This window comes from Scyliorhinus canicula, chromosome 5 (genome assembly GCF_902713615.1).
Source record: "Scyliorhinus canicula chromosome 5, sScyCan1.1, whole genome shotgun sequence".
NCBI lineage: Eukaryota > Metazoa > Chordata > Chondrichthyes > Carcharhiniformes > Scyliorhinidae > Scyliorhinus > Scyliorhinus canicula.
In genome coordinates this window covers 36,904,896-36,932,162 of record NC_052150.1, presented here as the reverse complement: position 1 = coordinate 36,932,162, position 27,267 = coordinate 36,904,896, and the positions used below count along the sequence as shown (strand labels likewise).

General features: G+C 46.5%; 1 protein-coding gene across 1 annotated transcript in view; it reads left to right on the top strand.

Annotated features, from left to right (window-relative positions):
• LOC119965910 (oxysterol-binding protein-related protein 10-like) overlaps positions 1-27,267 on the top strand; it is a 287,075-nt gene that overhangs the window by 117,370 nt on the left and 142,438 nt on the right. The window contains exon 5 of the mRNA XM_038796909.1: positions 7,771-7,978. Within this exon, the coding sequence (XP_038652837.1) occupies positions 7,771-7,978 (208 nt within the window). The remainder of the gene's footprint in view (positions 1-7,770; positions 7,979-27,267) is intronic.

Sequence of the window (27,267 nt, the reverse complement as noted above, 5' to 3'; positions counted from 1 at the left end):
CTCGTTCAGTTCAGTTTCTGATCAACGGTAATCCCCAGGATGTTGATTGTGGGGGATTCAGTTAAGGTAATGCAATTGAATGTCAAGGGGTGGTGGTTAGATCCTTTCTTGTAGGAGATGGTCATTGTCTGACACTTGTTGGGTGTGGGGTGCAAAAGTAACTTGCCACTTGTCAGCCCAAGCCTGGATATTATCCAGGTCTTCCTGCGTTTGGACATGGACTGCTTCATTATCTGAGGAGTCGCGAATGGTACTGAACATTGTGCAATCATCCGCAAACATTCCCACTTCTGACCTGAGGATGGTAGGGAGGTCATTGAAGCAGCTGAAGATGGTTGGGCCTGGAGTTGAGGTGATCGACCTCCAACCACCACAACCATCTTCCTTTGTGCCATGTATGACTCCAACCAGCGGAGAGATTCCAATTGACTCCAGTTTAGCTAGGGCTCCTTGATGCCATACTCAGTCAAATGCTACCTTGATGACGAGGGCAGTCAATCTCCCCTCACCTCTGGCATTTAGCTTTGCCCCTCCGGTGTTACCCGAGATGTGGTCGCTGCTTCATGCCGCCGGACTGGAAGTTGGATTGAAAGCATCATTATAAACATACAGTCCTACATGAAGCTGCCCTAGGGGTGACATCTTCAATAATTTTCAAAACAAAAATAGAATTTCACAAGGAGTGCTGCATTGCTTGTTAATCAGGATGATATGTTGACCATGAGACTGCAACGGAAGAGGGAGTCATCAATTGTTTGCTGAAATGTTAAAAATGTTTGATGATCACAACGTGAAGCTGAAAAGAATCAAGTGTCCCTTTGGATAGTGTATCTTGTGTATTGAACAATGAAAAGGGGTGTAGCCGGTGAAAGATAATAAAAAAACCTGAATTCAACGTCTAACTAATGATGACCGTGAAACAATGCAGATTGTCATGAAAATGTCCTTTAGGGGAAGGAAATCTGTCATCATCACCCAGTGTGACCTACATGTGACTCCAGACCCACAAAAATATGGTTAACTTTAAAAAAAAATATTTTCTTTAAAATTTCAGATTTAACAAAGATGATCTGAACTACACGACAGCTATGAAAATTGTTCAAACATGGGGTTGACTATTAAATGCTCTCTGAAATGGCCAAGCAAAGCCACTCAGTTCAAGGGCAATTAGGGATGGTCAATAAATGCTGTCTGTGCAAATTAATTCAAAAAATCTCAATTTCTGCCTGAGATACCAGAAGCGTTAGCTTCACTGCATTAAGAAAGGTGTGAAATGGGTATTGTCCAAATGGCAATAGGATGTGGATCATTCAGATGAAACTTAACCAGTGATTCGCTTGTCATGCATGACAATAGGAGTAACAATCTGAAGCTAACACGTGTTGTTTCAAATTATTTGGTTGGAGGAGTGATCAGCCATGTCAAACGTTCATCTCCTCGTGCCTCCTGATCAAGAGTGAATACAACCACATGGAAACACTCAAAAATCATGCATGGAATTAAAAACATAGCCAATTTTTGTTTTGTAGAGACATCACGTTAGTAATAGATCACAGTTATTCCAGGACCAAAGTCTACTATTGTAAGAAATAGGAGCAGGAGTCAGCCATTTGGCCACTCAAGCGTGCTCTGCCATTCAATAGATCAAAAGTGAACCTTAAGTGTAGGCCCAACATGCTTTGCCTTTCCTCATAAGTCAACTCCAATCCCACATATCAGCCGCATGAACCTTCTGAGTTACTTCCAATGAATTTGTTGGAAATCATCTCTTTTTGAACTATATTGTTTTGTAAATATGGAAAGACATTGCATTATATGGACACCTGGATGTTGGCCTTTGAAAGAAGATCAAGAAGATCTTAAGTTCACCTTGGACTGTGAGCGATCCTGCCTTCTTACAACAAATCATGCAGAGTATTTGAGAAAAATCTGTTAGTTTTGAGCCACAATCACTTTAATTGGTGGGGGAGGGGAGAAAAAGTGGAGGTGGGGGTGGGAGAGATAAAGTGGGGGGTGGGAGAGAAAAAGTGAAAGGCAAATGCTAATGACTTAGTGGGAATTAGGTGGCAGACCCAACCTTTTAAGATTTGAAACTTCTTGGGGAATAAGTCTCTGTCTTGATCTTGCCTGAAATTGTGTGTGGTTCTCATCAGAGCGTAACTTGTCTGCATTTGGACTTGCAAAGCTCAGACCAGAAGAATTTAACTGGCCCTATATTCTCTCTTATGCGAAAGTCCTGTTGACTTTCAGATATTCACCAGGACTTCACACGAGGGAACTCTAGGTCAACAGTGTCAAAACCCTGCAAACTATAGTCTTTATTTTATAATGTCTATACTTTCAAGCCCTTCTCTGCAGATACCCCCTGTGTGTATGCATTTGTGTGCACGTGTGCTGGTTACAAATGTCTGCTAACCAGGTTTTTGCAGCTTCATAAAGGTTTTTTTTATTTTATAATAAACAATGATTCAAAGTTTATTGAAAGAAGCCTGGTTAAAGTCTCTCTTATTCTGCATATCAGTAGAGGAGGTAAACAATTGGCCATTTTGGTGAGCAAATTGAAATGGCAGAGTAGTAGGGCTAGATTGTATGATCATTTCTCCCATCCCGGTAGTAATACAATTATATTCTTCAAGTAAAGAGCTCAAAACTGTACAAAATGCATCAGATGTTGAGTATTGCTGAATAAGAGACATGCTCTCAAAGCTTTTTGGCATGCACGAATCAGGACAGCTTGCAAGAAATTACCAACAATTAAGGGGTACAGCAATTTAAACTGCATGAGAAGAGATGGTGGAGACATTTTTATAGAGAATACAGCATTCAAACGGGGCAGGTTGATTCTGGTCAAGGCATTGCCCCGGGAAATGAAACAGGGAATGTATTGCGCAAGGTTTTGTGTAGTTGAAAAAGGTGCAATGTGGGACATATCCCGTTGTCCCTACTTTTACTCTCCATTCCGCTTGAAACAAAGGCTAGCCACAATCCATTTGCTTTCCCAATCCCCAAGTAACTTCTTGTGATTCATATACCAGGGCAACCAGATCCCTTGGTATTAGGTTCTGCAGTCTTGATTTAAAATAATATTATGCTTTTCTAATCTTTCTGCCAAAGTGGACAAGCTCAAATTTTCCCACATACTCCATCTGCCACACCTTTGCCCACTCACTTACCTATCTATATCCCTTCACTCCTCACAACTTGCTTTCCTTCCTTATTTCTATCATTTGCAAGCTTAGCTACCACACACAGTATAAATAACTTTGTTCGAGTCATTTATATAGTTTGTCAATATTTAAGACCGCAGCACTAATCCCCATGGAACTCCATTAGTTACAATTTGCAATATCACCCACAACACACTTGTCTTGCGTAGTAACCTTTAATGAAGCACTTTATCAAATGCCTTTTGGAAATCTAAACACACCAAATCTACTGGTTTCCTGTTATCCACCCTGCTTGTTACTTCATCAAAGAACCTGTTATGCAAGCCGAACATCGTAGTTCATTTAGAAGCCTGGCGTTTTATTTTTAGAGGTTGAATTTTAAAAGTAGTTTCAGTGGATGGGGAAAAAAAAAACTCTGGTAAACATCTAGAGGCTGGTAAGTCGCACAGATATTTCAAAAGGTAACTTGTGTTTACTGGATAAAGCCAGAGTATGCAGGGCAGCACGGTGGCCCAGTGATTAGCACTTCTGCCTACGGCGCTGAGGACCCAGGTTCAATCCCGGCCCTGGGTCACTGTCTGTGTGGAGTTTGCACCATTCTCCTTGTGTCTGCGTGGGTTTCACCCCCACAACCCAAAGATGTGCAGGTTAGGTGGATTGGCCACACTAAATTTCTCTTTAATTGGAAAAAAAAATTGGGTACTCTAAATTTAAATTTATTTTTAAAAACTCTCCACCATATAATTTACAATACTGAGTCATAAAACAGCAGATGTTCTTATTTAGTTGGAGACATGGGTACGACTTAATGCCCCAAAAATATCCCATTTTGGGTGCATAAAGCGGGGTGTTTGTAGGCGCCTGCAGCCCTGATCTCCCAACCCCTTTGGACTCCTCCCCACAGCTCACTGACCCCCCAATGCCCCAACTTACCTGCCAGGTGGCCCTTGAGCCCCACATTATAAATGTGGGGCCCCTCTGGGCCTGATTCCTGGCATGAACAACCTGGCACCTGGCCACTGCCAGCCTGGCACCCTCGAATTGGCAGTGCCACCCATGTACCTTGGCAGTGCCACGGTGTCAGATTGGCAGTGCCCAGGAGCCAGTGGGAGTGCCAGGGTACCTCCACACCCAAAGCCCGACCACCTGAGGACTCCGATGGCCTGGGTGCCCGTTGCGTTTCACGACGGCGCGAACAGGTCCCGGGCACGACCTATTCTGGCCCCCAGCACGGTGCTGGAGCGATTCATGCCGCAGTTGGAGAAGCTCAATCCTGCGCATGCGCAGTTGGGCCGCGCCATCCTGCGCATGCGCGGGGAACTTCTTACGCGCGCCGGCCCCTCACCAACATGGCGCCGGTGTTCTGGGGCCGGCCGCGGAAGGAGGTAGGCCCGGAGGGGGAGGCAGGCAAGAGGCCAGCCCGCCAATCGGTGGGCCCCGATCGCGGGCCAGGCTCCATCGCTTGCGGCGATTCTCTGAGCGGCCCGGCGCGATTTGCATGGAGCTGGTTTCCGGGGGGGGGGGGGAGGTGTGTCGTGCGGCGCCCCGGCGATTCTCCCGCCCGGCGTGGGGGAGAGAATCCAACCCATAGTGCCTGGTTGTTAGTGGTGTTAATATGGTTCCTATATTTAAAAAGGGAGCTGTAACAAGTCGAGGGAACCGTAGCCCAATTAGCATTACAGGACAAGAATCTTTACTCTTGAAATGTAACAGAAACACTTCTAGAAACCAAATGGCAATTAAACATAAATCACCATAAATTTCAATAGAGAAGGTCATGCTTAACCAACCTTGAAGTAACAGTACATAGCTAGAACAGTACAGCACAGAACAGGCCCTTCGGCCCTCGATGTTGTGCCGAGCAATGATCACCCTACTCAAACCCATGTAGCCACCCTATACACGTAACCCAACAACCCCCCCCCCCCCCCCCCCCCCCCCCCCCCCCCACCCTTAACCTTACTTCCTAGGACACTACGGGCAATTTAGCATGGCCAATCCACCTAACCTGCACATCTTTGGACTGTGGGAGGAAACCGGAGCACCCGGAGGAAACCCACGCACACACGGGGAGGACGTGCAGACTCCGCACAGAGGGTGACCCAGCCGGGAACCGAACGTGGGACCCTGGAGCTGTGAAGCATTTATGCTAACCACCATGCTACCGTGCTGCCCTTTAGTAGTAGCCAAGGATAATGTAGTAAATGTAATATATTTGGATTTTCAAGAGGCCTTTAATAAGGTACAGCATAGTGCACTCATGATTTAGGTCATAACATGTGGAATTGAGGGCAAATAACAATGAATAGAAAGCTGGCTACAAATAAAATGGAGAATAATTATTAAGGATAGTTACTCAGATTGACAAAAGTTGGAAAATGGTTTTCCACAAGGATCGATGTGGGAGAATCCTATTGTTCAGTATTTTCATAAATGTTTGAGACACTGGAACTGGTATTAAAATTTAAAAGTTCATGATAAACATCCAATTCGGATGTATAATTGGACAGAACTTCTGTGGAATAGCAATGACCGCCGGATTGCAACTCCACTCCTTTTAACTTGTACTAAAATGCAGCCCCAGCTCTGGCCAAGGGAGAAATAGTGGAGGGCAGCGGGTTCCCGAGGCCTTCAGTGCGGTGCAGAAACTTTGGGGAAGTGAAGCCAGACCTCCCTTTAACAGCACTAGCTGTAAACCAGCTCAAAGCCTTCCAAATTCATGATCTTTACCACCTAGAATGGCAAGGGTAACAGATGCATGGGAACACCAGCACCTGCAAGTTCCCCTTCAAGTCACATATCATCCTGACTTGGAACTGTGGTTGATGGGGTGCGGTAGTTGGGGGCACATGTTGGGTGGTGGGAGATCAATGGTTGGTCACACTTTAACTACCCAGGAGTTACAAGCAAGTGATTGTAATTCTTCTGCCTTTTCCTGCATAACAAAACGAGTAAGACACTTGAAACCATCCAAAGTCTCTGGTTTAAGTTGGAGTATGTAGTTGCCCATTGGAAACTTGCTGGTGCTGGTGTTCCCATGCATCTTTTACTTCCTGGATGACCAGTCATTACATGGAGATTATGGGGAGTGCCCACCGGCACATCTGCTGGGATATCTCTTGGGTATGGCTTTCGGAAATCAGACGTTCTGTGCCAGTATATAATGAGAATGACTGAGAAAATGCACAAAGACATTAATAAACTTGCATATATATTTTGATATAAGCAAGTGTGAGATGATGTAAGTAAGATGTTTCCACTTGGGAGAAATCCAGTCTCGGGTCAGTAAATATAAAATAGTCGGTAATAAGTCTAATTGGGAATTTGGAAAAAACCTCTTTGCCCAGAGAATAGTTAGAATGTGGAAATTTTGTTGAGGTGATCGTTGAGGTGAATAGCATAGATACATTTAAAGAGAAGCTTTAATTGTATGAGGGAGAAAGGGATCGACAGATGGGTTGGTGAGTTTTGACGAAGTAGGGTGTGGGAGGCTCATGTACAGCTTAAACATTGTTGTGGGCCTGTTAGACTAAATAGCCTATTTCTGTAATGCCTATTCTATGTAACTGTAACCTCTACATTCAAAACTCTTGCCTCCTTGCCATTCGATCTTCTTTCTGAATTTGCAGTGACTTTAAATTTTAAATCCTTCTCATTGGGATTGATATTAAACCCCTCCCAGATGGATGAGAGTGGCTTGGGATTTGGGTTAACAATGAAAATGTGAAATGCAAGCCTACTGTATACATGCCTGCCACCATTTTTTTAAAACAGTGGTTCGTTGTGAGGTGTGCTTGTGCCCTGTCTAGAGAAGCTGGGAACTTCATAGTGATATTTAAATTAGACTTCCATAGACTTCTCATGGCTTTCAATAATCAGATTAAAATAACTCGAGTTGGGAAGTAAGCAAGGGGCACAGTAGTCACGGTGGTCAGCTCGACAATGACCCAATATCATGATGTCAATGACGTCAAGATTGCCAAGGGAAACTTCCCACGCAGCTTGTTATACCATAGCGATTATCTCCTTTGTGTGGAGCTTTTCTTTATTTAAAGGTGAATATGATGTTACTACTTTTTGTTTGGAGCAAAGGAGGATCATACATTCAATGCAGAGATTTAGGCCACTCGAGAAAAGTTGCCCAAATTGTTTGTCACATAATGGCTACAAATTCACTTAAATGTTTATCACAGTAATCTTAAGCATATTAAAATATTTGTGTTTTGTTAATGTACAATGATTTTCACTGTGCAACATCTTAAACTTAAATTTCTCTTGCTGACTGCAGTAAAACAAATTTAGTTTGCGGTATGAAATCTTTCATGGATTATAATCTTGGAATTATTTTAATGTATTCAGATTATGTTTTTATTTTGGTGTGAAGGTGTTAGTGCAATCCTCAATGGTTGCTGAATGAGAAATTTGGCATTTTCTTTTTGACCTTTATTGGAAAATTAATCTTGTGTATTGCCATTCTTGGAAAAACACAGTCGGGGTAATTTTGTATTTCTGATGGTGATGAATTTCACTGAATTTCACATGTTTTGGCTTCAACTGTTATTCATGTACAGATCCACTGGACTCTTAATTTTTGTTTTAATAGATGATGAACCAGGCAGAAGGACAACAAAAGAGTCTTGTGCATTCAATAGAATCTCTCCCACCTTGTGGGCCTCTATCTGCATTGGATCAAGATTTGCTGCTTTTGAAAGCTACCTCAGCTGCTACCATGAGCTGCCTTGGTGAATGCTTGAACATTCTACAACAAAGTGCACAGCAAGCAGCTCAGCATAGCAAAAGATTGTCAACAGGTAAGTATTATAGTGTTGTGAATCACTGGTAGCCTAGCAGAACACTTGATTCCCAAACCCACCCCAGAACTGTTGGGATCATAGTCCCAGTAGCCTTTTTAAAATTTGTTCATGGGATGTGCAAAGATGTGCGGGTTACATGGGTTGGCCATGCTAAGTTACCCCTTGGTGTCCAAAAATGCAGGTTAGGTGGATTCACCATGATCAATATGCGGGGTTGCAGGGATTGGGTGGGGGAGTGTGCCTGGGTAGAGTCGTGTTTTGGAGGCTCGGTGCACTGAAGGGATTCTATGGATTCTATGTGGACCTCGATGTCAAGACCTGTCCCTAATTCCTTTGATACAGTGGTGGCGAGCTGCTTGCTTGAATCACTGCAGTCCATTTGTTGTATGGGCTTGCACAATCCTATTGGGTAGGGAGTACCAAGATGTTAACTCAGTGATGATATTTCCAAGTCAGGATGATCTGTAACTTAGAAGGGAGCTTGCAGAAAATGTTGTTGTTATGCACCTGCGACCCTCCTTCCTGACAGCGGAGGTAATGAGTTTGAGAGGTATTGTTTTTTTGTAAAATATTTTTATTCTCCATTTTCACACTTTCTTCAGAATTTACACCCCACCAACAAGCAGTAAATGGTAACAAATACAAAGTCAATCCCCTTATCAACAACAGCGATCCCATCCTCCCATCACCCCAAACAACGCCCCACCTGACAATATAAGCCTCAAATAAAACAAACCCTCCCATGGTGGGAAAACAAAGGGAAAAAAAAAAGGAATCAGGAATTGCCTACGGTCACCATTGACCTATAGCATCCATCCCCCCCAACATTCAATGGCATCCAATCCCCGAAAGAGTACCGTAAATAACACCCATGAATTGTAAACCCCCCCCTCCAGACTCCTCCCCTCCACTTCCTCTTATAAAACTCCTCCCCCAACCTCTGTTCCTTCCCCCCCCCCCCCAACTTTCCACCCCGGCTAGACTCATTGGAACCTGTTCTGCCAGGCTCTGATGGCAGCGTAAACCGGCCAGCGTGGAGGCCCCCGCCCGGGTGTCTTTCCCCCTTGCCCGGTCCCAGGAAAACCAAGAAATCCCCTTTAGCGCTCAAACCCCACATACACACCCAAGCCCCAAAGAACCATCATTGCAAGTGAAAGTCCCATCTCTTCCCTTGTCGAAATATCTACAACGTTGGCTCATTTAGCACATACACCAGCACGCAGTGAAAAAATACAGTTACATGAGGCTACATTGGTACATGACCATTTCTCAATTCAGCCACAGTCCTTCTGCCTTTGCAAACTCCTCTGTTGCTTCCGCTGTCCCAAAATAAAAGTCCTTGAATTTGTAGGTCACCCTCAACTTAGCTGGGTATACTATGCCGCACTGCACCTTACTGATGTACAGTGCCGCCTTCACCCGGCTGAAGGCAGCCCGCCTCCTCGCCAGCTCCACCGTAAAGTCCTGATACATGCGTATACCAGCTCCAGCCCACTGCATCACCCGCTTCTGCTTTGCCCAGCACAGGACCTTCTCCTTCACACTGCATCTACGAAAACAGAGTCACTACTCTTGGCGGCTCACTCTCCTTTGGTACAGGCCTCCACGACCGATGAGCCCGATCCAGTTCATATCGGGAGGGATCAATTCCCCTCCCCCAATAGCTTCGCCAACATCGTGGCAAAATACTCAGTCGGCCTAGGGCTTTCCGCACCTTCGGGCAGACTTACAATCCTCAGATTCTGTCGGCCTGGATCTGTTTTCCAAGTCGTCCATTTTGGCTCGCAGACCCTTGTTGATCTCTGTGCTGCAATAATGTCTCTTCCACTTCCTTCAGCGCCTCACCTTGCTCCCCCGCACATCTGCCACTGCGCTCAATACCGCCACCCTCACTGGGGCAATCACCTCCTCCACCAGCACTTTCAATACCGCCCCCGCCTCCTTCCTCATCGCCTCCATGTGTTTTGTGAACTGCCTTTTGAGTTCCACGGCCATCACCTTTCGTCATTTCTTCAGCCGTGTGCAATGCGGCCTCCCCTGGTGCCCCAGCCTCAACTTTTCTTGCCGTCCCTGCGGTGATCTTTCCACTCGCCGACGGACTTTCAGCTGCTTTTTTCATGGCCGTTTTATAACTTATTTTCGACATTCCCCTTCACTGTGCCTTCTCCCTGCTTTTGCTGCCTCCGTTGCTCCTGGGACCGGGCGTTAAACCCCGAAAATGCCTTTCCCGAACGGGAGCCCTCCAATGTGCGGCTGCCTCCTGCCCGCCGTCACTGGAAGATCGAGAGGCACTGTTAAAGAAGCCTTGACAAGTTGCTACAGTACATCTTGTAAATAGTTCACACTAGATCTACAGTGCGCCTGCGTGGAGGGAATTAATGTTTCATGTAATGGATGGTGTGCCAAATTTGAAAAACTCGACACCACAGGGGAAATGTTACCAGAAAGTCTCTACCTTTTTCATTACAGAGACATATAATGCCAGTTGCACGGAAACCTAGGTTCCAGACTACACAAATTATTAGTTGAAGGAAAAGTTGTGGTAATATGAAAAGATAAGATTGGTGGCAGTAATGACGTTTAGATGGTTTTGTTATGCACAGCTGGAAGTGGTAGACATGAATAGAAAATTTGAAGCAAATAAGAGAAACAGTCCTCGATATATACTTTGGCAGAAATTGGTTGACTACTGTAGAATTTAAACTTGTTGAAGGTTATTTTTAATCCTTGCAAAAACATATACTCTGGATACTGGAAATCTTAAATAAAAAGAAAATGCAGCAAATACTTGGGTCAGGAAGCATCTGTGGAAAGAGAAATAAGTTAAAATTTCAGATCAATGACCTTTGATCAGAACTGTGAAAAGTTTGAAATGTAATATCTATTAAGCGCATGAAAGGAGAAAGAATGGCAAAAAGAACAACAGTGAAGGTTTGTGTTAAGTTGGGAAACAGGAGAGATTAAATTATAAAAAGGTTGGCAGGCTACACTGTAAACAGCAACTATAGTGTACTGAATTGAAAGACCGGGGGCGGGATTCTCCACTACCCGGCAGGGCGGGGGGTCCCGGCGTAGCGGAGTGGCGCCAACCACTCCGGCGTCAGGCCTCCCCAAAGGTACGGAATTCTCCACACCTTTGGGGGCCAAGCCCTCACATTGAGGGGCTAGGCCCGCGCCGGAGCGGTTGGCACTATGCCGACTGGCGCCAAAGCCGGCACCAGCGGCCTTTGACGCCCGGCGCCGGGGCTGGCCGAAAGGCCTTCGCCGGTTCGCGCATGCGCGCTGGGGGATTCTCTTCCGCGTCCGCCATGGTGGAGGCCGTGGCGGCGGCGGAAGGGAAAGAGTGCCCCCACGTCACTGGCCCGCCGGCCGATCAGTGGGCCCTGATCGCGGGCCTGGCCACCGTGGGGGCACCCCCCGGGGTCCGATCGCCCCGCGCACCCCCCAGGACTCCGGGGGCCCGCTCACGCCGCCGGTACCGCCGCCACCAGAGGTGGTTCAAACCTCGGCGGCGGGAGAGGCCTCCCAGCGGCGGGACTTTGGCCCATCGCGGGCCGGAGAATCGCTGCAGGGGGCTCACCGCTCGGTGCGGCGCGTTTCCCGCCCCTGCCAATTCCTGGGTGGCGGAGAATTTCTGCCACGGCGGGGGCAGGATTTTCGGCGGCCCCGGGCGATTCTCCGACCCTGCTGGGGGTCGGAGAATTTCGCACCAGGCTGTGGCAGAGGCTTCTCAGACTGTCTCAACTGCCAGGAATAATTAACAAATATTTACCATAAGCTATGTCCCACAGCTATTTTGAATGTGTTTCCTTGCACCCAGCTTTCTATAAGGAATCCATTTTATTCTCCCAGTTTGTCCATCTCTGTTGCATTTGTTTTGATGATGCAGTCTTCTATAATAGCATTTTTGATATACGTCTTCCTTTTTCCCCTACTGATAATTCTCCCCAGAGTGGTTGATAGGGCCCTCTGTCCCATTTCCTGCACTTTTGCTCTCATCCGTTCGTCCCTCAGAACAATGATCAGGTTCCCCCTTATCTTCACTTTGCACCCCTCAGACTCCATAATCAGTGGATCATCCCGTGGATCCCACCAACGAATGTACTTTTACTTCCTCTTCCCTTTCAGCATTCTGAAGGGATCGTATTGTCTGTGATAACTTGCTCTAATCATTTTTTTTATTAAGTATTTTTTATATTGTACAAAACAAAGGCCAGCGTGACCACACATCAAGAACAAAATTTAAAAAAAGAAATATATTCATGTCGGTCGCCTTTCATTATTTACAACAGTTAACTTTTGTTATTTATTTTTGTTTTACATATGTACACTGTACAGGAGATGATTGAAATGATTATTATTTACAATTTATATGTAGTTTCTTCTTTTTTTGGTCTCTCTCCCCCTCCGCTTTCCTGCTATTTTTCAACCCTGTCTTAAGCCCTTTCCTCCGCCGTAGATGGATTATTTGTCGCTCATATTGCTCTTCTGGCATTGTGGGGGGTCCCTCTGGCCCCCTCGTTGGTCTCTCCCTGGGTATCCTCCTGGCGATTCCTTGGGGCTCTCCCTCGTTCCTGTCTGCTTTATGTGGCCTTGGTAGTTCCTATACGTTTCCCTCCTTTTCTAGCCGTTATAGGCGTCAAACATGTCTTGGAACATGCTGATGAATGGCCCTCACGCTTTGTGGAAGCCAAAATCTGACCCTCGGATGGTTTATTTGATCTTCTCCCAGAAGGAGAAATTCTGACAGGTCTGCCAGCAGCTATGGGTGGTGCTGCTGATCGCCAGCCGAGCAGGACTCTCCGGTGGGTGATTAAGGAAGCAAATGCAAAGGCGTTGGCCCTCTTTCCCCATATGATTTCTGGCTGGTTTGATAGCCCAAAAACTGCCACTCTCGGGCACTGTTCCACCTTCACCCCCCACAACCTTGGTCATCGCCTTGAAGAAGGCTGTCCAGAACCTGACATGGTGTGGAGCTGCCGGCGTTGGACTGGGGTGAACACAGTAAGAAGTCATACAACACCAGGTTAAAGTCCAACATGTTTGTTTCAAACACGAGCTTTCAGAGCACTGCTCCTTCCTCAGGTGCAGAACCTGACGAGCTTGAGGCTTGTCCAGAACATGTGGTTGGCCAGATCCCTGCCTTTGATGCCCTGGCAGGCCCAAATCCGGATATGTTGGCGCTGAAACCGATTCTCCTGATCCTCGATCTTCCCCTTCAGGCTCCCCTGGGTCATCACCAAACTTATTATTTCAGCCTCCAGTGCAACAATCCTGTGGCTCTCCTCTCCCTTCCTCTTTCCAGCTTTTTGGCTGTTGGCTACAAACAGGTTTTGGAACACCTGGCTGAAAGGCTCCCATGTTTTATGGAAGCCTTCTTCTGACCCCCGAATGGCGAATTTAATTTTCTCCATCTGGAAAAATTCCGACGGGTTGGACAGCTGATCTGTAGCTTTGGGTGGTGCTGCTGATCGCCAGCTGAGCACAATCTTCTGGCGGGCGATTAGGGAGGCAAAGCCATGAAGAGATCGGGCTCTTCTGCGACCCTAAAGACTGCCACTCTCGAGCACGATTCCACCATCATTCCCACCACCATGGACATTGCCTCGAAAAAGGCTGTCCAGAACTCGACAGGCCTGGGGCAAGACCAGAGCATGTGGGCGTGGTTGGCCGAGCTTCCTTGGCACCGCATTTATCCTCCACCTCCGGGAAGAACCTGCTCATTCGAGTTCTGGTTAAGTGTGCTCTGTGTACCACTTTCAGCTGCATTAGGCTTAACCGTGCGCTTGTGGAGATGGAGTTGAACCTGTACAGTGTTCTGCTGTAGAGACCCACCCTATTTCAAACTCCAGATCTTCTTCCCACTTTGTCCAACGGTGTGCTTACCCTGCCTATTAGGCCGCCCCAGTTCCCTTTCCCTAGTATGTCCGCATCTAGTCAGCCCTCTAACAGCGATTGCTGTGGCGATTGCGGGTACATTCTTTTTTCCCCACTAGTATGTTTTTGACCTGTATGTATTTTGGCTCATTAACCCCCGTCAGCTGGAACTTCTCTATTAGTTCCTTAAGTATTGTCAGTCTGTTGTCTTTGTAGAAATCTCTCGCTGTTAACGTCTCCCCGTCCTGTCTCCACTTTTTGAAGATGGCTGGTGCGAACCTCTGGTTATTGCAGATGGTTGCTTAAATGGACATTTTGGTTAATCCGAAGTGCTGTCGCAGTTGTCCACGAACGGAGTGTTGCAATCACCTGTTGAGTGCTTGGTCAGTGGGGTTTGGAACGCAGCCGTGGCCAGGCCCGCAAGGAAGTCCCGTGCAGGAGTCGTCCTCCATTCACAATCGCTCTGCTTCTGGCTCCTTTATCCACCCCTTTCCCCTTTCCGCAGTTGCAGCCCAGTGGTAAAACTGCGGGTTTAGGAGACCTAGGCTCCCCGTAGTTCTCGTTCTCTGCAGTACATTTTTGGGGATTGTAGGGTTCTTACCCCCCCCCCCCCCCCCCCCCCCTCCTCCTCCCCACATACACACAATGATCCTTGGGGATGTAGATCAGTATGGATCGGAACAGGAAGAGGAACCTGGGCAGTACATTCTTTTTGATCGTCTGCACTTTCCCTGCCAGGGACAGTGGGAGTGAGTTCCACTTCTGCAGGTCCTTTTTTACTTCCTCCACCAGACTGGTCAGGTTCCATTTGCGGATTCATGTGTAGTCATGGGTGATTTGGATCCCCAGGTAGCGGAATTTGTGTTAGGCTTGTTTAAATGGCAGCCCCTCCAGCTCTGCCCCTCCCCCTTAAGGGTTCATCAGGAAGACCTCGCTTTTGCTCAGTTTACGTTTGTAGCTTGCGAAGGCTCCAAACTGTTTCAGGAGCTTCATGATTCCCTCCACGCTGCTTTGTGGGTCTGTGATGTAGAGGAGCAGGTCATCCTCATAGAGAAAAGCTCTGTGACTCCTTTCCAAATCTCATTCCAATTCTTCGCCGCCCTGAGCGTGAGTGTTAGTGGTCTGATCACGAGGGAAAGCAGCAGCGGGGACAGCGGGCATCCCTGCCTTGTGCTTCTATGCAGCTGGACATATTTAGAGCTGGTGGTATTTATCCGTATGCACACTGTACTGGAGTTTCACCCATGAGGTGAAGCTTGCTCCAAGCCCAAACTGCTCCTGTACCTCTATGAGGTACTTCAATTCGACTCTGTCGAAGATCTTTTCTGCATCCAGGGAGATGAATCACCTCTGGAACCTTTAGTGTTCTCCCCCGGATGGGGTCATTATCATGTTTGGCAGGCGCCTGATGTTTGATGTTAATTGTCTACCTTTGACAAAGCCTGTTTGGTCCTCTGCAGTCAACTCTGTTATGCAGTCCTCCAGTCGCCTGGCTACGATGTTGGCCAGTATTTTTGCATCTATGTTTAGCAGTGAAATGGGTCTGTAGGACCCGCATTCTGTTGGTTCTTTGTCTTGCTTGGGTATCAGCGAGATTGAGGCCTGTGCTAGCGTAGATGGCAGGGTACCCCTTTCCAGTGAATCTATGAACATCTCCCGCAGATGCAGGACCAGTGCAAATTTTTTGTAGAAATCTGTCTGGTCACGGGGCCTTCCACAGAGAGTTAATACTCTCCATGACTTCTCCCGATGTACTGGTGCTTCCAGCCCCTGTTTTCTGGAGGAACTGTTTCATGCTGGGGGGGGGGGGGGGGGGGGGGGGGGGGGGGGGGGGTTGTTGTTGTTGGGGGGGGGGGGGGGGGTTGTTGACCTAATCCGACTCTGCTACGAGTTTGCCTTTGTTATCTCTAATCTGAGCTATTTCCCTCGTGGCTGCCTGCTTTCTCAGTTGGTGAGTCAACAAGGTGGCTGGCTTTGACTCCATGCTTGTACAGGGTTCCCCCGTGCTTGCCGGAGTTGGTGCACTGCTTTCCTCGTGGTCAATGTCCATTTGTAGCTTTTTCCTCTCTATCCGGAGCTTTACGGTCAAGGCCTCGGAATATCGCAGGTCTACCTCCAGTACGACCAGCTGTTGACACCCTCTCTTCTCTATCCCTACATGCCTTGGAGGCAATCATTTCACCCTTGATCACAGCCTTCAGAGCCACCCGGAGTGTGGAGGGGTGAGTCTTTGCCATTCTGGTTATTAGTACGTACTCGTCTATGGCCTGTGATATTTGCTCACAAAAAGTCTTATTGGCCAGGAGAGCCGTGTCCAATCGCATGAGGGTGTTGGGCACAGGTGACTAACCTGATGAGAGGTTTTTGTCCCCCCTACTTACTTACCTAGTGGAAGCACCTCTGCACTCCGGGGTTTCCCATTGTTATGGGCGCTATCCAAGATGCCCCCCCCCCCCCCCCCCCCCCCCCCCCCCCCCTTAATACCTGTAGTGGTGGTATGAAGCCTGTAAGTGGCCATTAATTACCCACTTTAGAGTTTCAATTGAAGGCAGGGTGGGAAGGCAATCCATAGGCCTAGCCACCATAGACTTAATTGTGGTGGATTCACGAATCTGGCTCTACCCTCGAGCCTTATTAAACGCCCTCACAATAAACTCCACCTAGTAAATGCGTTTTGAAAATACAGATGCACTGCATCCATTCATGCCATTGTATGCATCCTACTATGTCAGATCAAAACCAATTCATCTACTGTCTCTGTAGCCATGCCTTTTTAAAAACCCTACTATGTGGGCCAGTGTTTTCAACCTTTTTGCCTGGGACCCACTTTTACCAACCAGCCATCCCTCGGGACCCACGCTGGCTGACCTTTGCAAACCTACCATTTTCACTTACCTTTTTTTTAAATTTAGAGTACGCAATTCTTTTTTTCCAATTAAGGGACAATTTAGCCTGGCCAATCTACCTACCCTGCACATCTTTGGGTTTGTGAGGGTGAGACCCATGCAGACAAGGGGAGAATGTGCAAACTCTACACGGGCAGTGACCCAGGGCCAGGATTGAACCCGGCTCCTTGGTGCCGTGAGGCAGCAGTGCTACCACTGCGCCACAGTGCTGCCCATTTTCACTTACCTTCAAGTGAGCCTGATTGGTCCCAACGACCTCACTTGCTTTGTTATTTGATGTTACAGTTCTGATAATGACCTCAGTTGCTGATTTAAGATCTCACTGCATCCATTGAAATAAAATAGAGGTTTGCCCTCAAACACCTCGTGCCTTTGACGTTTTGAGTGTTTTAAACTTTCGTGTCTCGTGCTTCCCCGCATATAACGCACATAACTTTGCATCCTAATTTGCTGTGGCACAATTAATAAACCGATACCTCAAATAATCATCTTTATCTTGCAATGTTACTGTTTTGAGCGTCTTCATGGGTTGTTCACCAGAGTTCACACTAGCACAGCTGGCTGCTGCAAATTGGAGGAATCTCGCGCTCAGAACACGTGACACGGCCGTGTGTGTGTGTGTACGTGTGTGTGTGTGTGTGTGTACGTGTGTGTGTGTACGTGTGTGTAAGTGTACACGCACACACATGCGCGGCGGAATGGTCGGCATTCTGAAAACTGGTTGTGGACGGCATTTTTAAAAGTTGTTTGGCACTACTTCCCATGATCAGTAAAGCTGCGACGCATGACCCCGGGACGGGGAATGCCACGACGCATGCCCATGGGGCCCTCCCGACACTTGCCTGCGACCCAACCATGGGTCGTATCCCTGGATTTGAAAATGACTGATGTAGGCTATTGGGTCCAGGCGATTTGTAGTTCTATTAACCCACAAATTTTGGATTCTGAGGCAAGATTAGAATAAGATTTGCATTCTCTTTAAGTTGTCCTGACACCCTTGACTAGTGCGTGGTCAATTCCAATTCCACCTGACACGGAGTCGCAGGTGAAATTAAATTTTACCTAAAATACCCCAAGGCCCTTGGTTGACTCCAATAAATTACAGTCACCAAGTGTGTAACTTGAAAACACAAGTTATGTTTTATTATGTACAGTATTTAATTAAACGGACAGAAAATATAACTGACTACTACGGCTTTCCCGACCCTCCCACCCCACCTCCCTAACTCGCCCCACTCTCTACACAACCATCAACAAACAACAGACGGGAAAGGGAGAGAAAATATTAATGAGAATAAAAGGATAAAGATCTTTGAGGCACTGGGATGACTTCCAGTCAATATCTTTCTGAAGTTCAGGCTTTTGTTTTCCTTTTAGGCTTCAGATGGTTCAGTTTTCACTCCAGAGTTTTGTTTGCTCAATCCAGGCTGATACTTCAGTGTTGTACTATCATAGGTGCCAGCTTTCTGATTATACATAAAACCAAAGCTTTCTCGGATTGATGTAAAAAGATCCCGGATGAAAAACTCGACTCTGTAGCTTCCATTTGTTCAGCCCTACTTTAATGCCATGGTTCCGATCTGGGTTCTGCAGAACACCATTTTGGTAAGAGCTCTAGCATAGATGTTCAGAACATATGTCAGAAGTATGCAGAGTAGACAGATAATGATATCAGTCGACATGTAACACTGATTGAACTATGGTGGTTACACTTTGACCTCAACATTTCATGTAATGCTCTCTTCTAACATCACAGAATTAAACATGCACTCAACAGCAGGAGGAAACCCTATACTAACACTTTAAATGAATTACATACTTTCAGATAAGTTAATTAATTTCTACTGACTTGCTGAGTCAGTAAAAATGCTTGATTGTTTGTGAAGCCTGCAGGGAGTAGAGTGAAGGACTTGGTTTTTAAAGGGTTCTGCTCACAAAACTTGCTCTTACTCCTGGATGCTGTAGTTGTCAGCAGCGTTCACTCTAAACTGAGTGCCTGTGCAACAGTCCATCACTTAGTTCTTTCAACCACACATATCTTGATGGCCAAATTAGGTTTCGTGCCACTCTAGCCCACTTTCCCACAACAGAAAATGAACGGATGAGAGCCAAGCCTGACTGGAGTAGGCGGAATCAACATCTGAAATTCACTCATCCGTTCCTGGAGCCTGTAGCTATGTCGGCCTTTTTTTTCCTTGTGGCTCGCTTCTTGACCCTGCCTGCTTGCCACTTCTGATCCTGACCCTTCACTCAGGCTCCCTTGTATGCTTCCTCTGCCTCACCACCCTTCTCCTGAGCTTTAAAGTGAGGGTTTAGGAGAGGAATGTGGTGAACAGGAAGGTTTTGGAGAAAAATGGCAAGCGGGAAGGAGGCGGCGAACAGGAGAAAGGCGTTATGTTGGGAGGGTTGGCGAGGAACGCACCAAGGCGAAAATGGCTGCAAGTTGGGTGGAACTGCCAGCTGGATGCGGGAAGCTGCAAGCAGGAGGGTTTTCGCAGTTATTAAGAGTTGAGAGGATTTTTAGGTTATTTAATACTACTGATCTGGTCATTCTGCTGCAACTGATTTTGGTAAAGAGAGATTGATCCCATAGACTTTTGACATGTTAAAAGCACAATGGCATTTCTAGAACTTTCTCCAAAAGTTCTCCAAATAATAATGCAACGGTTCTTATGACATTATCTCATGGGACATTTTAAGCCATCCACATTTCCAAATACTTGTTGGGATTTTCTGCACCCAAGTCTTTGGCGACGGGGGTGGAAAATACAGCGAGAAGGTCAAAGTCGCGTTTCACTACGACATCAAACCGGGAAGCGATTGCCCCCTTCCCCTGTTGGTGATGGGCTGGGTTCAACGTTGGGAATCTCATTGCAATAAATTATCATATAATTATCAGACCTATATGCACCCTCATTCCCCACCCTCATCCAACATCAAAAACCCCATCCACAGAGGTGTGATGGAAGAACAGCGAGAAGCACAACTGGTCTCAGAAGGTGTGTGAGCAGTACTTCCAGGAGAGTTCGGGGAGGGGTACCCAGGTAGTGCCAGTGGCTGCCAACTTGATGCTGGGGTGGTGCATCTGGGTGAACTTTTTTTGCATTACTTTAAAAATGAGTGTCAGGGTTTCTGATGAGGTTGAGAATCAGAGGCCAGTGATATAGATGGAATCCATGACTTCTTGGACTGGATTCTCTGTGCAACCACCCGCCATTGGCCTGCATCTTCTGGTCTTGCCATTGTCAACAGGGTTTCCCGTTGAATAACAACAGTTATTCTCCCTCCTAGCTCCCTTATTCTCTCTTTACCACAATGCCAGTTCCCAGATGTGGTTTCCTCCTTCAATATATACCTAATCTGTGTTTCTCTGACCTTCGTCCTCCACTTCACAAGAGTCAATGTCCCCACAAATTCACAGATCTCTTTACCTCTGCCTGATTATGTTAGTTGAAATTACTAAGTTATTTTCTTCATTATTCATACCGAAAAAACACTCATTCATCTGACGAAAGAAAAGTTGCCTTTTCCACATTTTCTATCAATTCAAAAGGCAAGTGTCCTTAGCTCTTGCTATTTTAAATTTGTCAAATTGAAACAAATGTTGCTTGCTTGTCTTGAGTCGTCGCTACCAACTCCACTTTTCTTCTGTCAAATTGTTAGAATACAAACTGCAATATAAAAACTAACAGATACCTCTACCAGGACCAGGTAAAGGCAATCCATTTAGCAATATAAAGTCCCTTTATCAGTTACAATTTTCAAAATGGGCCATGGTTTTCACATCAGGGAAAACTATTGTCTGTTTGTAGACTCATTGAATTGCAATAATCATTTAATATATGGGTATGTCTGCCTGCAAACCAGTCGGAGCTTTTTGGAAGCTTGGTCATGTTTCAGGGAAAAAGGTCAGGTGACTTAGACCATAAGACATAGGAGCAGAATTAGGCCACTTGGCCCATCGAGTCTGCTCCGCTATTCAATCATGGCTGATATTTTCTCATCCCCATTCTCCTGCCTTCTCCCCATAACCCTTGACCCCCTTATTAATCAAGAACCTATCTATCTCTGTCTTAAAGACACTCAATGAATTGGCGTCCACAGCCTTCTGCGGCAAAGAGTTCCACAGATTCATCAACCTCTGGCTGAAGAAATTCCTCCTCATCTCTGTTTTAAAGGATCATCCCTTTACTCTGAGATGGTGTCCTCTGGTTCTAGTTTTTCCTTCAAGTGGACATCCTCTCCACGTCCAGTCTATCCAGGCCTCGCAGTATCTTGTAAGTTTCAATAAGATCCCCCCTCACCCTTATAAACTCCGACGAGTACAGACCCAGAGTCCTCAAACGTTCCTCATACGACAAGTTCTTCATTCCAAGGATCATTCTTGTGAACCTCCTCCGGACCCATTCCAAGGCAGAACATCCTTCCTTAGATACAGGGCCCAAAACTGCTCACAATACTCCAAATGAGGTGTGACCAGAGCCTTTTCCAGCCTCAGAAGTACATTCCTGGTTTTGTATTCTAGCCCTCTTGACATGAATGCTAACATTGCATTTGCCTTTTTAACTGCCGACTGAACCTGCACATTAACCTTAAGAGAATCGTGAATAAGGACTCCCAAATCTCTTTGTGCTTCTGCTTTCCGAAGCATTTCCCCATTTAGAAAATAATCTATGCCTAAATTCCTCCTTCCAAAGTGCATAACCTCTCACTTTTCCACATTGTATTTCATTTGCCACTTCATTGCCCACTCTCCTAGCTTGTCTAAGTCCTTCTGCAGCCCCCTTGCTTCCTCAAGACTACCTGTCCCTCTACAGATCTTTGTATCATCTGCAAACTTAGCAACAATGTGTTCAGTACCTTCTTCCAGATCATTAATGTAGATTGTAAAAAGTTGTGGTCCCAGCATAGACACCTGTGCTGGGCAGTACGGTAGCACAAGTGGATAGCACTGTGGCTTCACAGCACCAGGGTTCCAGCTTCGATTCCCCACTGGGTCACTGTGCGGAGTCTGCACATCTCCCCGAGTCTATGTGGGTTTCCTCCGGGTGCTCTGGTTTCCTCCCACAGTCCAAAGATGTGCAGGTTAGGTGGATTGGCCATGATAAATTGCCCTTAATGTCCAAAAGGTTTAGGAGGGGTTATTGGGTTACGGAGATAGGGTGGGAGTGAGGGCTTAAGTGGGTTGGTGCAGACTTGATGGGCCAAATGGCCTCCTTCTACACTGTATGTTCTATACCCCCTCTATACTATACCCTGAGGCACACCACTAGTCACCTGCTGCCATCCTGAAAAAGACCCCTTTATCCCCACACACTGCCTTCTTCCAGTGACTTGGCAGTGACCTTTAAGGCTCTTTGTATTCATTAAAAAAAAATTAGTTGTTGTACAAAACCTATAATATCACACTGCATATTTGTGACACCTCTCGTACATGCTAGTGTAGCGGTTACGGTACAGAACTCAAAGCCATGTGTTCACCACAGTAAATCTAAAATTGAATTGTGGAAATTGGGCAATTTTTGGGCTGGTATGTTACTGTGTCAATGGCTGGGGGTGATATTCTTTCTTCTTCCACTACTATGGTAACGTTTTAAATCTGTTTATTATACATGTTTTTGTTTCTCCTGATGGTACATATCCACAGATTATCTTGATATTGGTACATAATAAAATTAATTGTGTACATAGATGAAAAAAATAGAGAGAGTTTAGCTGCCTTGGCCTGGCTGGGAAATTGAGCAGAGTACAAGCTAATTGGAAATGGATGAAGAGGAGGGATAAGAAGGGCTTTCAAAGGAGGCCATATACATCTGGATTCTTCAAGTGGTAATTCTCTTAACCGTAACACCAACAAAGAACTGTATGTGATGCCTTCATATATTATCAATAAGGTGCTTACTGAAACCCATCACTAGTGACAAGAAGATCTGCACCCTAAGTAGGGCGAGGTTAGCAGTTGCCAGTGGTGGCTGTAACAATGATGGTGAACTACACGCTGCATAATTCATGTGACTTTCTAATTATACATCAACTACTTTGGCTTCCAGATCTTTCTAGCTGAAGCATCTCTGACGTTTCATTGATTTCTGTCCACTGCTATACGAGTGACAGACTCGCTGAATGTCAGGATGTTCCGAGCTTTACTTGCCTCTATCAATAAATTTCACATTTTCTCCAAGACCTTTGGGATACACCAATTATTTTAAATCTCTGATCTCTGGTTACTGACCCTTTTGACAGAGGAAATAATTTCTCCCTGCTTGCTCAAAGCCTGTCATAATTTTGAATACCTCTGTTATGCCTCCCATTAACCAGCTTCTGAACGTTCTCACCCTTGAAATTATCCTGGGAAACCTGCTCTCTACTCTCTCCAGGGGCATCTTTCCTAAAGTGTAGTGCTCAGAGTTGTATACTATATACCAGCTGAAACCTAACCTGTGTTAAGAGCACAGCTGATGTTAAATGCTAGGCTATTCCAAATCTCAGAAGGGAAATTCTGAATGCCTGTTCTCAACTGTATTTGCAATTTGCTATAATATGAGGAAAGACGTTAAGAACAGTGAAGGATGTCACAGATGTTTTTGTGATTATTTGAAACAAAATAAATGTTTATCAGATAGTAAAACACACAAGAAAGTTAACTAAAAATACATGTTACTACATTAATGGTTATACACAGTGAACGCGATTCTCCTGCCTCGTTGCCCTCTCGCTCAAGCGTAGCGAGGCCGGTGATTAGCGGGAGAGGCCAAAAGCGAGATCAGTGCCAGGCGCCAAACAGCTTGCAATGCGACCAGGCTGCTCCTGTAGACGAAATTGGGATCTTGCCGTAGCGTGGCGAGAAACCAATTATTATCACTTAAGCCCCATTTCCATATAATTAACGAGAGCCACCCCATATCCAATGGCCTCCCGTCATTCAGCGGCCTCCCCAGCAAGTGCTCACACTGGCGCCGATTAGTACTCATTATGAAGGACTTTTGTGGGGAGGCAGGAAGGTGAGTAGCCATCTTTTCACATGGGCAAAGAGCCCAGGGGTGCTGGGCTTCCTGCCCCAGACGGCGAGAGACCTTCCGCAGGGGTGGGTCGCCTTGGCAGTTTAGGGGGAAGGCACTGGGGGGGGGGGGGGGGGGGGGGGGAACAACCGCTTGCAGCACCACCATGCCAACCCCTGGTCTAGTGTTCCGTTCCGGGGGCAACCCTTGTCTGCCTGTTGCCCCAAAGACCACCTGTAACCCCCACCGACAGCAGAGGCCTCTGGGCGTGCCGATAGGGAATTGACAATCGTGGTTAAGTAAACACTTCACAGATGCCAGGTGGATTCCCGTGGGTCGGCGGGCCATATCGTATATGGGAGTAATTGCCGAGCATCCCATACAAACCTTAATGCCTGAACACTGTGCTTGAACACTGCGGAGGCACACCACAAACGCAACATTTGAACACCCAGGGGATGGGACACACCTCCGGGGCCATGTCCACAGCCGGAGGGTGGGTGAGTGCCACAGGGAGCGGGAGATGCCTGGAGAGATGGGCAAAGGGTCCGAAGTTCAGCCGGCATTGCGGAAGCAAGTGACAGAAACATCAGAATGATTGTGCAAAAAGGAGTTTCATGAGCTGTATAATACCCCACTCCTGGTAGTGCTGCTCTCCGACCCCCTACCTACCCCCCATTCCCTCCCGCCGGTGCCCAAAGTGATCCTCAAAATGCCTGTTCCTGCTAGCGATACCACTACGTCTAGGTGTGTCCCCAAGATGCACATCTGCGGTGGTGGCAGCTAGCTGCCTACCTCGACCCATGGCCCTTGATGCCCCTGGTGGGCGTGCTCTGGGGCTGGAGGGCCCCAGCTCACTTGTCAGCGGCACATAGAACATAGAACATAGAACGATACAGCGCAGTACAGGCCCTTCGGCCCTCGATGTTGCACCGACATGGAAAAAATCTAAAGGCCATCTAACCTACACTATGCCCTTATCATCCATATGCTTATCCAATAAATTTTTAAATGCCCTCAATGTTGGCGTGTTCACTACTGTTGCAGGTAGGGCATTCCACGGCCTCACCACTCTTTGCGTAAAAAACCCACCTCTGACCTCTGTCCTATATCTATTACCCCTCAATTTAAGGCTATGTCCCCTCATGCTAGCCACCTCCATCCGCGGGAGAAGGCTCTCGCTGTCCACCCTATCTAACCCTCTGATCATTTTGTATGCCTCTATTAAGTCACCTCTTAACCTTCTTCTCTCTAACGAAAACAACCTCAAGTCCATCAGCCTTTCCTCATAAGATTTTCCCTCCATACCAGGCAACATCCTGGTAAATCTCCTCTGCACCCGTTCCAAAGCTTCCACGTCCTTCCTATAATGAGGCGACCAGAACTGTACGCAATACTCCAAATGCGGCTGTACTAGAGTTTTGTACAACTGCAACATGACCTCATGGCTCCGGAACTCAATCCCTCTACCAATAAAGGCCAACACACCATAGGCCTTCTTCACAACCCTATCAACCTGGGTGGCAACTTTCAGGGATCTATGTACATGGACACCGAGATCCCTCTGCTCATCCACACTACCAAGAATTTTACCATTAGCCAAATATTCCGCATTTCTGTTATTCTTTCCAAAGTGAATCACCTCACACTTCTCCACATTAAACTCCATTTGCCACCTCTCAGCCCAGCTCTGCAGCTTATCTATGTCCCTCTGTAACCTGCAACATCCTTCCGCACTGTCTACAACTCCACCGACTTTAGTGTCGTCTGCAAATTTACTCACCCATCCTTCTGCGCCCTCCTCTAGGTCATTTATAAAAATGACAAACAGCAACGGCCCCAGAACAGATCCTTGTGGTACGCCACTCGTAACTGAACTCCATTCTGAACATTTCCCATCAACTACCACTCTCTGTCTTCTTTCAACTAGCCAATTTCTAATCCACATCTCTAAATCACCCTCAATCCCCAGCCTCCGTATTTTCTGCAATAGCCGACCGTGGGGAACCTTATCAAACGCTTTACTGAAATCCATATACACCACATCAACTGCTCTACCCTCGTCTACCTGTTCAGTCACCTTCTCAAAGAACTCGATAATGTTTGTGAGGCATGACCTACCCTTCACAAAACCATGCTGACTGTCCCTAATCATATTATTCCTATCTAGATGATTATAAATTGTATCTTTTATAATCCTCTCCAAGACCTTACCCACCACAGACGTTAGGCTCACCAGCCTATAGTTACCGGGGTTATCTCTACTCCCCTTCTTGAACAAAGGGACCACATTTGCTATCCTCCAGTCCTCTGGCACTATTCCTGTAGCCAATGATGACCTAAAAATCAAAGCCAAAGGCTCAGCAATCTCTTCCCTGGCTTCCCAGAGAATCCTAGGATAAATCCCATCCGGCCCCGGGGACTTATCTATTTTCACCTTGTCCAGAATTGCCAACACTTCTTCCCTACGCACCTCAATGCCATCTATTCTAATAGCCTGGGTCTCAGCATTCTCCTCCACAATATTATCTTTTTCTTGAGTGAATACTGACAAAAGTATTCATTTAGTATCTCGCTTATCTCCTCAGCCTCCCACACAACTTCCCACCACTGTCCTTGACTGGCCCTACTCTTACCCTAGTCATTCTTTTATTCCTGACATACCTATAGAAAGCTTTTGGATTTTCCTTGATCCTACCTGCCAAAGACTTCTCATGTCCCCTCCTTGCTCGTCTCAGCTCTCTCTTTAGATCCTTCCTCGCTTCCTTGTAACTATCAAGCGCCCCAACTGAAACTTCACGCCTCATCTTCATATAGGCCTCCTTCTTCCTCTTAACAAGAGATTCCACTTCTTTGGTAAACCACGGTTCCCTCGCTCGACCCCTTCCTCCCTGCCTGACTGGTACGTACTTATCAAGAACATGCAATAGCTGTTCCTTGAACAAGCTCCACATATCCAGTGTGCCCAACCCTTGCAGCCTACTTCTCCAACCTATACATCCTAAGTCATGTCTAATGGCATCATAATTGCCCTTCCCCCAGCTATAACTCTTGCCCTGCGGGGTATACTTATCCCTTTCCATCACTAACGTAAAGGTCACCGAATTGTGGTCACTGTTTCCAAAGTGCTCACCTCCCTCCAGATCTAACACCTGGCCTGGTTCATTACCCAAAACCAAATCCAATGTGGCCTCGCCTCTTGTTGGCCTGTCAACATATTGTGTCAGGAAACCCTCCTGCACACATTGTACAAAGAATGACCCATCTAATGTACTCGAACTATATCTTTTCCAGTCAATATTTGGAAAGTTAAAGTCTCCCATAACAACTACCCTGTTACTTTCGCTCTTTTCCAGAATCATCTTCGCCATCCTTTCCTCTACATCCCTAGAACTATTAGGTGGCCTATAGAAAACTCCCAACAGGGTGACCTCTCCTTTCCTGTTTCTAACCTCAGCCCATACTACCTCAGAAGAAGAGTCCCCATCTAGCATCCTTTCCGCCA